This window comes from Pristis pectinata, chromosome 5, assembly GCF_009764475.1.
Source record: "Pristis pectinata isolate sPriPec2 chromosome 5, sPriPec2.1.pri, whole genome shotgun sequence".
Taxonomy (NCBI): Eukaryota; Metazoa; Chordata; class Chondrichthyes; order Rhinopristiformes; family Pristidae; genus Pristis; species Pristis pectinata.
The window spans coordinates 32,343,841-32,359,705 of NC_067409.1; the positions used below are offsets into that span (position 1 = coordinate 32,343,841).

Genomic DNA, 15,865 nt, shown 5'->3' on the forward strand with positions numbered 1-15,865 from the left:
TTTCTGCTGAGCTGTTCATGAAAACTAACCAATAAGGAATACCAATAATTTCAACAAGGATTCCCCATTCACCCAGAGTTTCACACTCCTCTATTATTCCCCATCACGTAGTCCTTTTGTCCATGATGCAAAAGTAAAAGTCAGCACAAAATACACATTTCAATCCAAATGTACGAATTAAATCATGACAAATTACATACAAAACTAAATTAACAACCCTGGTGCATTCCGATAGCATCTGTCTTCTATGTGTCCTTTCAAGTCCTGGTGTGCCTACAATGTATAACACCTGCAGCTGCAATAAGCTTCATGGAAGGTTTCCAATTTTCACTATAGAATTCAGAAGCTTGTGTGTTGAAGAAATGTATCATAATGGACAGAAATGAAAAGGCAAGTTCATTAGGACCTAATTTTATCACCCAGCTCAATGTTATCATGATCAGTGATGTAAGCATGTAGGGACAAAGGTAGTGAGCCTTAAAGAATAATGGAATGTCAAGACATGGAAAATGGGTTATCTTGATGGTAATTACATCATCCAAACCCAGAAGAAAAGATAGAATGGTTTAACAATTGTTTCTCAAAACGTTAGATTATTCTGAAAGCACTAAATGCTGTCATGATATTTCCAGAAGGGTTAACCCAAAAATGAACCTGACATTGAAGCAGCAGAGATCTGTTAATTAACCAAGGTTTTTCACCCTTCATGCAATTTGAGATCATGAATGCAACGGGTACAGATTTGGAAGGAAGGAAACTGCTCAGAATGAGAATAGGTTTAGAAATTAGGTTTGTAATTTTGGGAGTGTAGAACTACAGAATAATACCTAGTAACTCCTAAACAGTGCAAATACCATAAGATTAAATATGAAACATCCACATTGTTCTAAAATGCAGGAATGAAAAATTACTGTATTTAATACATTTGATTTTTTAAAAAATTAGTCATTTTAATTAAAAATGAGTGCAATTTAGTTTGCAAGCATGCACCTTTTTGAAGCCCTCTTACATTATTGTTTTGCCCCTACACTGAGTACAAAGTCCAGTTTTAAATGAAGGACAGAAAGTTCTTTTGAACGAAACAATTTACAATAACTTGCAAAATAACTTTATCAGTTATCAAAAGGAAAGGCAGAAGGAAAAACAGAAATCAAAATTTTTTTTATTATTCAGCAAGGTAATAGTTAATATCAATTTGTTCAGAATCAGAGGAACTCCACTCCTCGAAGTAGCCTGAAGCACCTTGCTTTCCATATTTGGTGAGCTAAAAACACCATCCAACAGCTGATCAGTAGCAATGATGCGTTCATTCTTCCATCTTCAAACCTTCACTGCTTCTTTGGCTTTAATTGCATCTGATATTTTGTGGCTTTTTGTTACTTTTCTTTACCATATTGTAACCAAATTGTGGTACTTAGTCTAAAATTTGCTCTGTACAGTTAATTACAATTTGTTCTCACAATAGAAAACTTATTGAATGTTATTATAGAATATTAATATATTGAAATAGAATTCATAACTTCTTATATTTCTTTTGAGGGAATAAATATGGCCTCAATTCCAAAATTATCAGTTCTTATACTTGTACCATAGTCCAATTGAAAACAGACTTTATTTTAATCACCTCTTTGTAATTTTTTTAACAAATTCAGCAGGCCCCCTTCAGGGAAGTTATTTTAACAGTGAACTGGTTTGTACTAATGACATACACAATCTTAAAGTACCAAAATGAATCAGCTCAACATGGACTAATCTAATTTTATTTCATGAGGTGTAATGTTCACTTTGCTCTTAAGAAGAGAGTTATTAATCCTTGGTGCATATAGTATAGCAATTGTTAATCTTCCTTCATTTTATTTTCAAAGACCTTCCTTTAATTTTTCTCTAATTTTCACAAACAATAAAATGTATTTGCTCATTAACGTCACAAATCAGGTTTCATGGAGAAAATGCAGGAGTTAAATTGGACAGTACTGGAAAACTGGCTCTAGCATGGCATTGTCCAGTTAACTCACATCTATTTGACCTGATGCAGGACACACAGAAAATATGTGGTGCAATTTCACTAACATTATTCCAGCAACAAGCTAGCACCAATCATGCTGTTTATGACTTTGGTACATAACTACAGGGCTTAATTTCAAAAGTTGTGGCTATCTGTTGAAGCCAGCTTATGCTGAATAAAATCAGAGGAATTTATGAAAAAGGCAGGCACATTTTTGCTAAAATTAATGCTGGAAATCATTCCACAGGGTCTTTGCAAGCTTCTTGAAGTAATGGCACAACATGAGCAAGAGCAAGGTTTTGGTGGTCCTGGCATTCACAGTGCAGAGTAAGAGAAAAGTCCTCTATCTACACAAGGGGAGTGGGGTTGGTGCAAGGGACCACAGGAGGTCTTGCAGACTTAGTGAAGTGGCAGTCAGAGGAGGCAGCAAATGAAGTGAACAACATGAGGAGTTAAATCCCAAGGACAAGGATGACTTAATGACCTCCACAAGTATGGCAAAGATCAGTGAATACATAATCAGATCTCAACGCCCAGCAATGAAACACTTAGGCTCTTCCACTGCTCAAGGCAATGCAGCTAGGGCCTAATTTTCAGTTTCAACTAAACAAAAATACACCCACAAAATGCTACTTTGAAAAATGTTTTTCTTCTTTTTCTTGCCCACAAATAAAGTCCATGCTAGCAGTTAACTGCAACTATGAAAATGTACATTGTGCTTTTAGAATGCTACACATAGCTTTCAAATTGATTACTGAGCAACCTAATTAGTTAGTGATGTGATGGTGGTGTAAAAAAAAGAGTTAAAGTATAGACAGAAATATGGCAAACAAAAAAAAATCAAAAGATGTGCTCAATTTTTTTTATATTCATTTTCAGGATCTGAACAATAATTACCATTCCGATTTGGAGCAGGACCTTTGAAAAGAGGCGAGTGTCTGTGCCCAAGCTGGTGAGTTTCACTTGCAGAGTCGGGAGTTGGAGCGAGATTTGGAGCAGGACATTTGAAAAGAGGTGAGTCTCTGTGCCTGAGCTGGTGAGTTTCACCTTGCGAGAGTCTAAACGAGGCACATTTACAAGTTGTTATCTGCTGATCGGTTTATCAACAGCAGCAAATAAAGGTAGGGCGAGTATAAGCAGAGTGGCCATTGTTGGAGTGGGGGAAGCTGAGGTGGTTCAAGAGGCTGCAGTGAGAAGAGGTGAAGGTAAGTCTCTGGTAAGTTTCTTTCTTCCTTCCTTTGATTTGGTGTTCCCTTTGGTGCAGAGTGGTGAGAATGGCTCCAGGTTCAGTGGTGGGTTCAGTTTATGAGATGTGGGAGTATTGGGAGACATCTGGTCTCCCTGATAACTACATCTGCATGAGATGCATCCAGCTGCAGCTCCTTACAGACAATGTCAGGGAAATGGAGCTGCAGCTGGATGATGTCTGGCTCCAAAGGGATACTGAGGAGTACATAGACAAGAGCTACAAGGAGGTGGTCACTCCTAAGCTGCAGAAAGCAGTTAGCTGGATGACTGTCAGGAGAAGGACTGAGAATAGGCAGGTAGTGCAGAGTACCCCTGTGGCTGTTCCCCTCAATAACAGGTATACTGCTTTGGATACTGTTGGGGGGTGACGGCCTACCAGAGGAAAGTTGCAGTGACCAGGTCTCTGGCACTGAGCCCAGTTGTGTGGTGCAGAAGGGAAGGGGGGAGAAGAGGAGAGCAGTAGTGATAGGGGAGTCCATAGTAAGGGGGACAAACAGAAGATTCTGTAGACATGAAAGAGACTCCCGGATAGCATGTTGCCTCCCTGGTGTCAGGGTCAGGGATGTCTCGGATCAGGCCCACAGCATTCTGAAGGGGGAGGGTGGAAGCCAGAGGTCGTGATACATATTGGCACCAATGACATAGGTAGGAAAAGAGGTGAGGTCTTGAAGAGGGAATATAGGAGTTGGGTAGGAAGCTGAAAAGCAGGACCTCAAGGGTAGTAATCTCTGGATTGCTGCCTGTGCCAGTGAGGGTAAGAATAGGATGCTTTGGCAGATGAATACGTGGCTGAGAAATTGGTGCAGGGGGACAGGGTTTCAGATTTGTTGATCATTAGGATCTCTTCTGGGGGAAGGTATGACCTGTACAAAAGGGACAGGTTACACCTGAACTGGAGGGGGACCAATATTCTTGCGGGCAGGTTTGCTAGAACTGTTGGGAGGGTTTAAACTCGTTTGGCAGGGGGATGGGAACCAGAGTGATAGGTCAGAGCTTGGTTCGTTTACTGTATAAGTAGATGCAGAGTGCAGAAAGACTAAGTAAGGATAGAGTGTTGAAGGGTAAAATTGCAGTCAGTTGGATGGGCTGAAGTGTGTCTACTTTAATGCAAGAAGTATCAGGAACAAGGGTGATGAACTTGGAGCATAGGTAAGTACATGGAACTATGATGTGGTGGCCATTACAGAGACTTGGCTGTCACAAGGGCAGGAATGGCTGCGGATATTCTGGGGTTTAGATGTTTCAAAAGGGACAGGGGAGGAGGTAAAAGAGGTAGGGGAGTGGCTTTGCTGATCAGGAACAATATCACAGCTGTAGAAAGGATGTCCTGGAGGGATCGTCCACTGAGTCAGTGTGGGCGGAAGTCAGAAACAGAAAGGGAGCGATCACGCTATTGGGAGTATTCTATAGACCCCCCAATAGAAGCAGAGGCTGAGGAGCAGATCAGGATGCAGATTTGGAGAGGTGCAAAAATAACAGGGCTGTTGTCATGGGTGATTTCAACTTCCCTAGTATTGATTGGCACCTCCTTCGTGTAAAGGGGATAGATGGGATGGAGTTTGTTTGCTGTGTACAGGAAGGATTCCTGACACAGTATGTGGACAGGCTGACTACAGGAGAGGCCATACTGGACCTGGTACTAGGCAATGAGCCTGATCAGGTTTCAGATCTCTTGGTGGGAGAGCATTTTGGAGATATTGACCATAACTCCTTGACCTTTTCCATAACCATGGAGAAGGACAGGAGCAGATGATATGGGAAAGTCTTTAACTGGGGGAGGAGGTGGAAGAGGAATTACGATGCTATTAGGCAGGAACTTGGGAGTGTAAATTGGGAACAGATGTTCTCGGTGGAGTGCATGGCAGAAATATGGAGGTGGTTTAAGGAATACTTGCACGGGGTTGTGGATAGGTTTGTCCCATTGAGGCAGGGTAAGGATGGTAGAGTGAAGGAACCATGGTTGACGAGATGTAGAATATCTCGTCAAGAGGAAGAAAGAAGCTTATGAGGTTTAAAAAGCATAGATCAGACAAGGCTCTGGAGAATTACAAGGTAGCCAGGAGGGAGCTTAAGAATGGATTTAGGAGAGCTAGAAGGGGGCATGAGAAGTTCTTGGCAAGTAGGAAAACCCCAAGGTGTTCTACACGCATGTGAAAAATAAGGAGATGACCAGAGTGAGGGTAGGACCGATCAGGGATAAGAGGAAATGTGCCTGGAGTTGGAAGAGGTGGGGGAGGTCTTTAATGAATACTTCTCTTCAGTATTCACCAGAGAGACACCTTGGCATTTGTGAGGATGGTGTACAACAGGCTGATACACTAGGGCATGTCGTTATGAGAAAAGAGGATGTGCTGGAACTATTGAAAGACATTAGGATAGATAAGTCACCGGGGCTGGACGGGATATATCTAAGGTTATTACAGGAAGCTAGGGAAGAGATTGCTGTGCCTTTGGTGACTATCTTTGCATCCTCATTGACCACAGGAGTAGTGCCAGATGATTGGAGGGGGGCAAATGTTCTTTTGTTGTAAAAAAAAAGGAAGTAGGGATAACCCTGGGAATTACAGACCAGTGAGTCTTCAGTGGTGGGCAAATTACTGGAGAAGATTCTTGGAGACAGGATTTCTTGGCATTTGAAGAAGCATAAGCTGATTAGACACAGTCAGCATAGCTTTGTGAGGTGCAGGTTGTGCCTCAAAAGCCTGATTAAATTCTTTGAGGATGTGGCGTACATGGATTTTAGTAAGGCATTTGATAAGATTCCTCAGAAGGCTTATTCAGAAAGTCAGGAGGCATGGGATCTAGGGAAACACTTGGCTGTGTGGATTCAGAATTGGCTTGCCCATAGAAGACAGGATGGTGGTAGATGGAGCATATTCTGCCTGGAGGTCGGTGACCACTGGTGTTCTGCAGGGATCTGTTCTGGGAACCCTGCTCATTGTGATTTTTATAAATGACTTGGATGAGGATGTGGAAGGGTGGGTTAGTAAGTTTGCTGATGATACAAATGTTGGTGTTGTGGATAGTGTAGAAGGTTGCTGTAGATTACAACAGGATATTGATAGAATACAGAGCTGGGCTGAAGTGGCAGATGGAGTTCAACCCAGTAAGCGTGAAGTGATGCACTTCGGGAGATCACATTTGAAGGCGGAATACAAGGTTAATGGCAGGACTCTTAGCAGTGTGGAGGAACAGGGATCTTGGGGTCCACATCCATAGATCCCTCAAGATTGCCACGCAGGTCAATAGGGTTGTTAAGACGGCGTATGGAGTGTTGGCCTTCGTTAATTGGGGTACTGAGTTCAAGAGCTGCGAGGTGATGTTGCAGCTCTATAGAACTCTGGTCAGACCACACTTGGAGTATTGTGTTTAGTTCTGGTTACCATTGACCAAAAATTCAACTAGGCTAGCCACAAATACTATGGCAATCAGAGTAGTACAGGAATACTGCAGCATGTGACTTGCACCCTAACACTGAGGCCTTTCCACTGCCTAGGATGCACAAATCTTCAGCAAATGTAACAACCCACCTTTGATCCCTTCATCCAAGCCATTTAGGTAAATTGTATAAAGCCAAGGCTCCAGCATCAATCCCTGCAGCACACCACTCATTACATCTTGCCAACTGGAAAAAGTCTAATTTATGCCTACTCTGTGCTGTCAGCCAGTCAATCTTCTAGTCTTCTAGCCATGTCAGCATGTTACCCTCCAACACCATGAGTATTTATTTCCCACAATAACTTCTGATGTAGGTTCTTATCAAAAGCTTTCTGGAAACCCAAGCACAGTACATCCAACAGTTCTAGCTTATCCACTTGTGTTCCAGCATATGTTACTACTTCAAAGAATTCCAATTGGTCAAACATGATTTCCTTTTCACAAGGTTTTGCTGACTTTGCCTGATTCTGTTAAATTTGCTATAATGTTTTTAATAATTGTTTCTACATTTTTCCAATAACAGATAATAAAGTAACTGGCATGTAGTCACTCCCTTTGTCTCCTCCCCTTTTCAATTAGTTACATTCCCCCTAATCTAGTGAACTTTGGGAAAATTAAAACAACCCAAACTACCTCAATAGCCACTTTTAAGATTCTAGAATGAAGTCCATCAGGACCAATGGACCAGTCAGCCTGCAGCACCAATTTGTTCTGTACCACTTCCCTAGTGATTGTAATTTTGTGGTTTCCCCCTTTCCTTCCAGTTCCCAATTTATATTTATTTCTGGGATGTTATCTGTATCCTCTATAGTGAAATTGGATCTTTAGTGTCATGGAGTCAGTCACATAGTACAGAAACAGGTCCTTTGGCCCACCATGAATATGCAAACCATTAGCCACCTATTGACACTAATCTCATTTACCAGAACTTGGTCCTTAGGTTATTGAAGGGTTATCTTATAGGTATATAAAATCATGAGGGGTATTGATAACATGAATGGTCAGTCTTTTTCTCAGGGTGGGGGAGTTCAAAACTAGAAGTCATAGATTTAAGGTGAGAGGGGAAAAATTTAAAGGGGACTTGATAGGCAGCTTTTTCCATACAGAAGATGGTGGGTATATGGAATGAGCTGCTAGAGGAAATGATAGAGGCAGGTACAATTACAACATTTAATACACATTTAGACAAGTACAAGGATAGGAAGGGTTTAGAGGGCTATGGGTCAAACACATGCAAATGAAACTAGCTCAGGTAGATAACTTGATCAGCTTGGACAAGTTGAGCAAAAGGACCCATTTCCATACAGTGTACCTCTATCACTCATTCGTGCAAGGAATAAGTTAGAGATCTCAGGTTTTAAGCAAATACTAATTTTTTACCACACAAATGTTTCTAAAGTAAATATATTAAAATGAAAACCCTATCACCTTGTTCATCTGTTTACAAAAAACACATGGTACTATGAGGGGGAGAACAGTGATTTCTTGCAGTATCTTGGGCAACATTCTTCCTTTAGGTGGAAAAATAGTTCTTTATCAGGTCCTGCTATCTATATGACAGCCGGACCTCAACAAATGCATTGGTTGTAACTCATTTTGAGATGTCCTGGGAATGTGACAACAGGTATAAAGTGTTTGCATTTCTGTACATTATACTTTGTTGTGAACTCCTTTCCAGGTTCAACAAACTTCCAGTTGGGTCCAAATTCAGAAAATATTCTCCAGATACTACTCAGTAACACAGAACCCGCCACACAGTTGGTTCAAACGGATAAAAAGATTGCATGCTGCAGACCGCCTTTTTGATTACTAGCTATGAAAGAAGCAAAATTGTAATTCCTTAACAATTGATAAGCATCTTGACACAGCCTAGAATTTTCTTCAGTAAAATGCATAAACATGCTTGTACAGCTTTCAAGATTTAACAGCTGATTACTATTATTTTAGAAACCCTCAACTTCTTCCATAGATCAATATTTTGCATATACAAATTGATTTTGTACAAAAATAAATATATCAAGACCAATAAGCTGACATTAGAGGGGAAAAGAATTTTATCAAAAATAACTTAATGGTTTAATTTGTGTAAATTTAATAAATTTAAAATAGGACTGAAAGAAGCCTGTAAAATGCTGAATTCCTCACCCAATATATTTTCATGTAATCTAAACCATTTATAAATGTGAAGACAACTCTTCCCCATTGACAGAAAAGAAGCAATGCAGAAGCTAAAATGGAACTGAATTCTTTCCCTTCATTTCTGCTTTCCGCAATTTCAATGCCAATAATTCTTAAGGTGGGAGGACTCCTCTTAAACATCACAGAAACCCCATTAATAATTGCAATTCAGGATCCCATTATACACATGTACCAATGGAATTTTAACTTGCTTGTGTGGATGGCTCCAGCAACTAATGAGCTAATTTCACTTATGAAAGTTGTAAAATCTATTTTGAGGTCTAGAGAAACGAGTATTCATTTTGCTTTTGCTGTCCCAATAAGATGTCTCTCAAAACATCCAGTTCCTGCATCCAACAACAATCATCTTCTAATGCTGGAGACGGGTCTCCAAGACTCTTAATTTTTAATTCTCCTCCACTGGTCACCTACCATTTTTTGCCATGAATAACAGCAGTATAGAGGATCTTTCAGAATCCATTCCAAAAAGAAAGAAAAAAAAGCCATGGGAAAGACACCATCATTCACGGTTAACTAAAAAAAATGCTTCAGATAGCTTATAATGTAAAGCATACAACTATGCAAGGCAGAAAATCGAACAAAGTATATTTAAAAAAAAGCAAAGAATGATAGAGATAAATAAGGAAGGAAAAATTAGTATGAGCAAAGCTGGTGAGAAAAACAGCAAACAAGCTGATTCAAACAGTTTCAATAGACGTTTAAAAATTAAGTGTTAATAAAGTGTTGGTCTTTTAGAAAGGAATTCTGGGGAATCAATGGAAAAGTAAAGGAATTAAACAGGTGTTTTGCATCAGTCTTCATTACAGAGAAGACCAGTAATATCCCAGAAATAAATGAATTGGAATGGAGGAACTCAGGAAAATTATTAGGGAAGTGGTACTTAGCAAATTGTTGGAGTTGTGAACTGACAAGTCTTTGAATCCTGATAGCTTTCATCCAAGGGCCTTAAAAGAAGTGGCTAGAGAGAAGTTAATGCATTAGTTTTAATTTTCCAAAATTCTCTACATTCAGGAAAGGTTTTAATAGATTGGAAAATAGAGAACGTAACTGAGTTCAAAAAGACAGAAAACAGGAGCTTATCGGCCAGTTGAATTAACATCTGTCATACTGAACATATTAGAAGCTATTAAAGACATTATATTAAGGAACTATGAAAAATTCAAGGTAATCAAGTAGAGCCAATATGATCTTGTGAAAAAGGAAACCATGTTTAACCAATTTATTGAAATTCTTTGAAGTAATAATAGGCGCCGTGAATGTAGGGGAACTATGGATGGCTTGTACTTAGATTTCCAGGAAGTATTTGATGGGGAACTACCTCAAAGGTCATTGCAGAACATAAAAGCTCCTGGTGCAGGATGTAACATATTGGCATGGATACAAGTTTGGCTGGCCAACAGGACACAGTATGCATCATTTTTCCTATCGGCAAGCTGGAACATGTGATGTGCCACAGGGATCACCACCGAGTCTTTAACTTATTTTACATAAGTGAAGGGAACAGAAATCATAGTTGCTAAATTAACTAATGACACCAAGAAAGGTAGGAAAGTAAATTGTGAAGGAAGAAAGGAGGCTATAAGGGGGACATAGTTAAGTGAGTGGTCCAGGATCTGGCAAATGGATTATAATATGGGAAAATGTGAAATTGTCAATTTTGACAGGCACAAATAATAAAAAAAAATACACATTATCAAACTGGTAAAGTTGGAGAGCTCCAAAATGCAGACAAATCTGGGTGCCCTGGTGTATGATTTGTGCAAGGCTAGTATGCAGATACTGCCAGTAATTTGGAAAGCTTATAGAAAGTTAGCATTTAGTTCTAGGGGAATTGAATATAAAAATATGGAGGTTTTGCTTCAGTTACGTAGAGCATTGGTAAGACTATATCTGGAGTAATGTATACACCATTGGTATCCTTACTTAAGGTTGTTAATGTGTTGGAAGCAGTTTAGAGAAGGTCTATTAGCCTGAAACCTGGAAAGAACAGCCTGCCGTATGGGGGGAGGTTGATTAGGCTGGCCTTGTGTCTACTGGAGTTAAGAATTAGAGGAAACAAATGGAATGTAGAAGATCCTGAAGGATCTTGATAGGGTGGGTGGATGTAGAGGGGATATTTCTTCCTGTGGAAGAATTTAATTAAGACAGATTCAGTAAAACTTTTCTTTTCAAGGGTGATGAGTCTTTGGAACTTTCTTCCTCAAAAGGTGCTGGAAGCAGATTCTCTCTAAATATTTTTAAGCACAGGTAGGTAAATTCTTGACAAGGGTGGAGGGGAGTGAGAGTTGGGAAATTTGTGGGATGCAGAGTTAAAAATCAAAAATAATACATATTATCTAACTGGCAAGAGATTGCAAAGTTCCAAAATGCAGAAATCTGGGTGTCCTGGTGCATCTTTGCACAAGGCTAATATGCAGGTATGAGGTATGATTAGCAAGTTTGCAGATGCCATGAAAATTGATCTTGTTATGAATAGAAGAACTGTTTTCTAAGTCTCAAGCAGGACATAGATCAGATGGAAACTTGGGCAGAGCATTGGCAGATAGAATTTAAACCTGATAAGTGCAAGGTGATGCATTTTGGAAAGACAAATAGGGATAGGACATATACAGTAAATGAAAAGCACAAAGGAATGTTGATGAACAGAGAGACCAAGGTGTCCAAGTCCATATTTCCCTGAAAGTAGCAATACAGGTCAAAGAAGGCATATGGCATGCTCACATTCATAGGTTAGGGCATAGAATATAAAAGTTGGGACACTAAGTTGCAACTTTACAAAACACTGTTTAGACCACACTTGGAGCACTGTGTACAGTTCTGGTCACCACACTCTTGGAAGGATATGACTCTGCTGGGGAGAGTGCAGAGAAGATTTATGAGGATGTTGCTTGGACTGGAGGACTTTAGCTACATAGAGAGATTGGGTCAGCTGGGCTTGTTTTCCCTAGTGTGAAGGAAGCTGAGAGGTGATCTAACAGAAGTAGATAAGATTATGAGAAGCATAAATAGGGTAAATGTCAAAATCTTTTTCCCATGTTAGAGGTTTCAAAAACAAGAGGGGATAGGTTCAAGGTGAGAGGAAGAAGTTTTACCCCTTTAAGTTCTTTTTACAAAGAGTAGTTGACGCCTGGGATGCACTGCCAGAGGAGGTGGTGGAATCAGTTACAATTACTACACTTGAAGCATTTGGACATACACTTAAATAGGCAAGGCACAGAAGGATATGGTCCTAATGCAGGTAAATGGGATTAGTATGGATGGGCATAAAAGTCGGCATGGACATGACGGGCTGAATGGGCCACTTCTGTGCTGTACAACTCTGACTAATGCCAGGGCAGGCCATGTGGCCTCGCCCTGCTTCAAATTCTTATGTTCATACATATTTAAGCAAGAACACAAGGAACAGAAGCAAGAGTAGATCACATGGCTATTGTGAATCAAAGTAAATCAGCCTTGAAAGTCGCACACACATTTACCTCAATTTTTTCAAAACTTTGTATTACAGTTTAGCCAACACAAGTGAATCAAGTTGCCTGGTTCATGTTTTTGGCACTGTAGAGCTTTGATTTAAAAATAAATCTGTACATATAAGCAAGCAGAAATTAATTTTTTTTGGCAGAGCATAAGATGTTAGATGAAACTCAGAAGAGAAAGCCAATACCTGATAATATAATGGCTGTATCTGCTTATGGTTTACAACAAAGCATTTGAGAATCATGGGCAGCCTGAAGCCTATATCAAGTTAATTCAGCATCCAAGGTATGTGTGATCTGTACTGTCAACTGGAGATCATACTTTAGTAGGCTTTGAGCCTGGATGGGCATAAAAATGGCATATGAATTTCAAATGTGTGGTCAGATTACCAGTGGATTAAAGACAGGATACAGTGTTTCTTGCTCTCTGATTAACAAGAGCAGCATTGTCTTTTTTTTATTGGGAAAAGTAACAATAGGCAATAGTTTAAATCAAGGCAAAATTTAGGACACATTCTCCTTGTCTAACCTGCAACAATTCAGAAGAAAATCATTTTATTTGCATTTGTGAAGTGCTGCTTAGCTGGCTTCCCTTTTCATTGTGTTGCCATAGAAACTGAAGATAGCTGTTCACAAGAGTTAAGTGCTTTAAAAAAAATGAAAGCTAGCATAGAGACAAGCTCAAGTGCTTCTCACCTGCATTGTGGCGTGCAACGTATCCCAGTGCCCAAGCTGCCGCTTCCTTCACTCCGGGATCAAACTCTTCCAAACAGATCACTAGTGCATCCAGTGCCCCTGAATCCACCACAGCCTGGGCTAATTGAGGAGAATGTTTGGCCACAGCCCTCAACACAAAAGCTGCAGCTTTCTTGTAGAATCGCTTTATAAAAAATAGAAGTAGTTGGTAACCAGTTTACCCAAATTGTACTTAATTCGTAAATTTTAAATGCTTTTTTTTTGTTAGGAAGAACCCAAATAACTTCAGTGCACCATAAGAGCACATGTTAAACATTGTATGTTTTTCTAAAAAAAATCCAAGAAGGTTTTTCTGTCAACTGACAATTTTCTTTAAAAGATTCACAAATGGCAGTTCAACCAAGTTTGTATATGGATATGCACTGCCACAACTGTTGACACAATTACATCATGTTCATCAATCATTTGCAGTTTTTTAAAAGATGTAACATACCACAACTGAATATTATATTACAAAAACTTACACTGCAGTTGACAAATCATTGGGTGCTGCACAGACCTGCAAGTCAGGTAATGTGGTGGCTCTGAAGAACGGTTTTGCGCACTTAACTACTTTCATTAAATCTACTCAAAATGGTTTCCTTGCAGAATAGCATTCATGTTGCATAATATGACAGGTGAAGTGATTGAAGCTTTCAAGATGTGACAGAAACTACAATAAGCAGCACCAAAAAGTGAATCATCCATATTGTCGTGAAATTAACTAGACTGTAACATCTGCTTCAGTGATCAATGGATATGAATATGCATTTACATAATCTTTCCCTTTTGAGAAAATGGAATATAATTTTCAGATAAAAATGTTCATCTGATTTCAAGTGTGAATTTATTACTGTATTTGAAATTATGAAGATTGCAATTTAATAAGCTTCTCTTCTAAACAGGTTTGAAATAATGTGTCATCACTGTAATCATCAACCTTAAGTCAGGAAGGTAGTTTTGCCCAAGGGACAAACCAATTGCTTGCATGTGCAGCTAAACTCTACATGAACTGGCTAATTAGCTTCCTTCACTTGCCCTCAGTCACTAAACTATGATAGGCCTTTTGTGACCCTGCACTAATCTGCTGGTGCCCTCAATGATCCTAGCTAACCACTGTCTCACAGCTGTCTGACAAACTAAAAGCCAATGTGCAAAGCCTTGGAAGAGGCAATTTATGCTGTTTTTAAACAGTCCCTTCAGTAGGGGGAAAAATATACAAGACCAGTTCATAGTTGAAATACAACTCATCACAGCATATATTTACACATGCTTACACATTACAAATAGTGTAAAAACTGCAGAGCTCAACCTTTATGACTAAACTAATATTATCTCATTTTATATCAGAGTAGAAGAAATCAGATCTTACATTTTGTTCTGCTAGTGAATACACCAGCTGTGGAAGAATGTCTCCCTTAACAACAGCCTCAGCCAGATCATCATTGTAATTGGCTAGACGTCCCAGCGCCAATGCTGCTGTCTGCTGAATGCTTGGAACTACATCTAGTAAGAGGGGCCTCAAAAGAGACATCACACCTAAAAAGGAGGAAAAAAAATACATATGTAAGTTTATTCTACAATGATGTGATGACTTTAAAAGCAATTTCCTTCTAATCCCATGAATTTATTGACTTTTTTTATTATTGATTAATTTTTGCTAGATAAATGCAAAACATCTGTTTGAGCTTTTGGAAGAAATTGTGAAAATGTGAGCAAAATGTTATAATCATTAAGTCAATAATAGTTGTTCATGGAACTTTAAAAAAGTAGAATGAGAATTGCATCTTCCATGATAGCTAACTTATGCTACTCACTTATACCACTAGCAAACTTTTGTGGTTGCAAAAATAAGTAAAAACACCAGGCATTAGTCAAACCAAACACTTTTTTAAAAAATGTATTAGATCCTTGCCTAATGCCATAAAACTGCTTTGTTTAATTACAGCAGAAGGAACACTTCTGCTAAGTACCAATAAATGATGACTTCATTTTTCTCCATCACTGAAAAGCCACCTCCCATCTAAACCTCTTCAGCAACCTTGCCTATAACATGCAAATCTTACACCATGTAAAGAATTGTCAAAATGAATTAACTTAAGGCATAAGGGAGCTCATTATTGCACTATCCTAACTATAAAGCTGTTAGGGAAAAAACTGATTCTTAAGTAATTATGTTAATCAATTCTTCAGTAATTTAAATCATTAAATTAGAAGGTCATAATAAACCACATGAAGATAAATTCAATCTGTACTTTGCTCTAAAATAAAGTTAAGATGTTGCGGATCTGCTTAGTTATCATTTTTGGTCTATTTTACATTTGTCCAAGTTATGGTCTACAACAAAATAGAACCCACCAAGTAACATTCTACATCATTTCTTTAGCCTTCTGAGGAAGTAGAGGCACGGGTGTGCTTTCTTGTCCATAGCATCTACGTGGCTGAACCAGAACAAATTGTTGGTGACATTTACACCTCAGAACTTGAAGCTCTCAATCCCCTCAACCTCAGCACTGTTGATATAAATAGGAGCATGTGCACCAGCCCCCTTCCTGAAGTCAGTGATCAGCTCTTTTGTTTTGCTGACATTGAGTGAGAGGTTGTTGTCTTGATACCATGCCACTAGGATCTCTATTTCCTTCCTGTACTCCATCTCATCGTTCTTTGAGATTCAGCCCACCATGGTGGTGTCATCTGCAAACTTGTAACTGGAGTTAAAGCAGAATCTGGCCACACAGTCATGAGTGTATAGGGAGTAAAGCAAGGG

The 15,865-nt window shown here is 39.2% G+C and overlaps 1 protein-coding gene across 5 annotated transcripts in view; it reads right to left on the minus strand.

Moving 5' to 3' along the window:
• Window positions 1-15,865, minus strand: part of spag6 (sperm associated antigen 6) — a 109,797-nt gene that overhangs the window by 38,628 nt on the left and 55,304 nt on the right. For all 5 annotated transcript variants that reach the window (XM_052016306.1, XM_052016308.1, XM_052016305.1 and 2 more), the window contains exons 3-4: window positions 14,471-14,637; window positions 13,060-13,243 (exon numbers count right to left, since the gene is read on the minus strand). In XM_052016306.1, coding sequence (XP_051872266.1) covers window positions 13,060-13,243; window positions 14,471-14,632 — 346 coding nt within the window. In that variant the 5' untranslated portion in view covers window positions 14,633-14,637. The remainder of the gene's footprint in view (window positions 1-13,059; window positions 13,244-14,470; window positions 14,638-15,865) is intronic.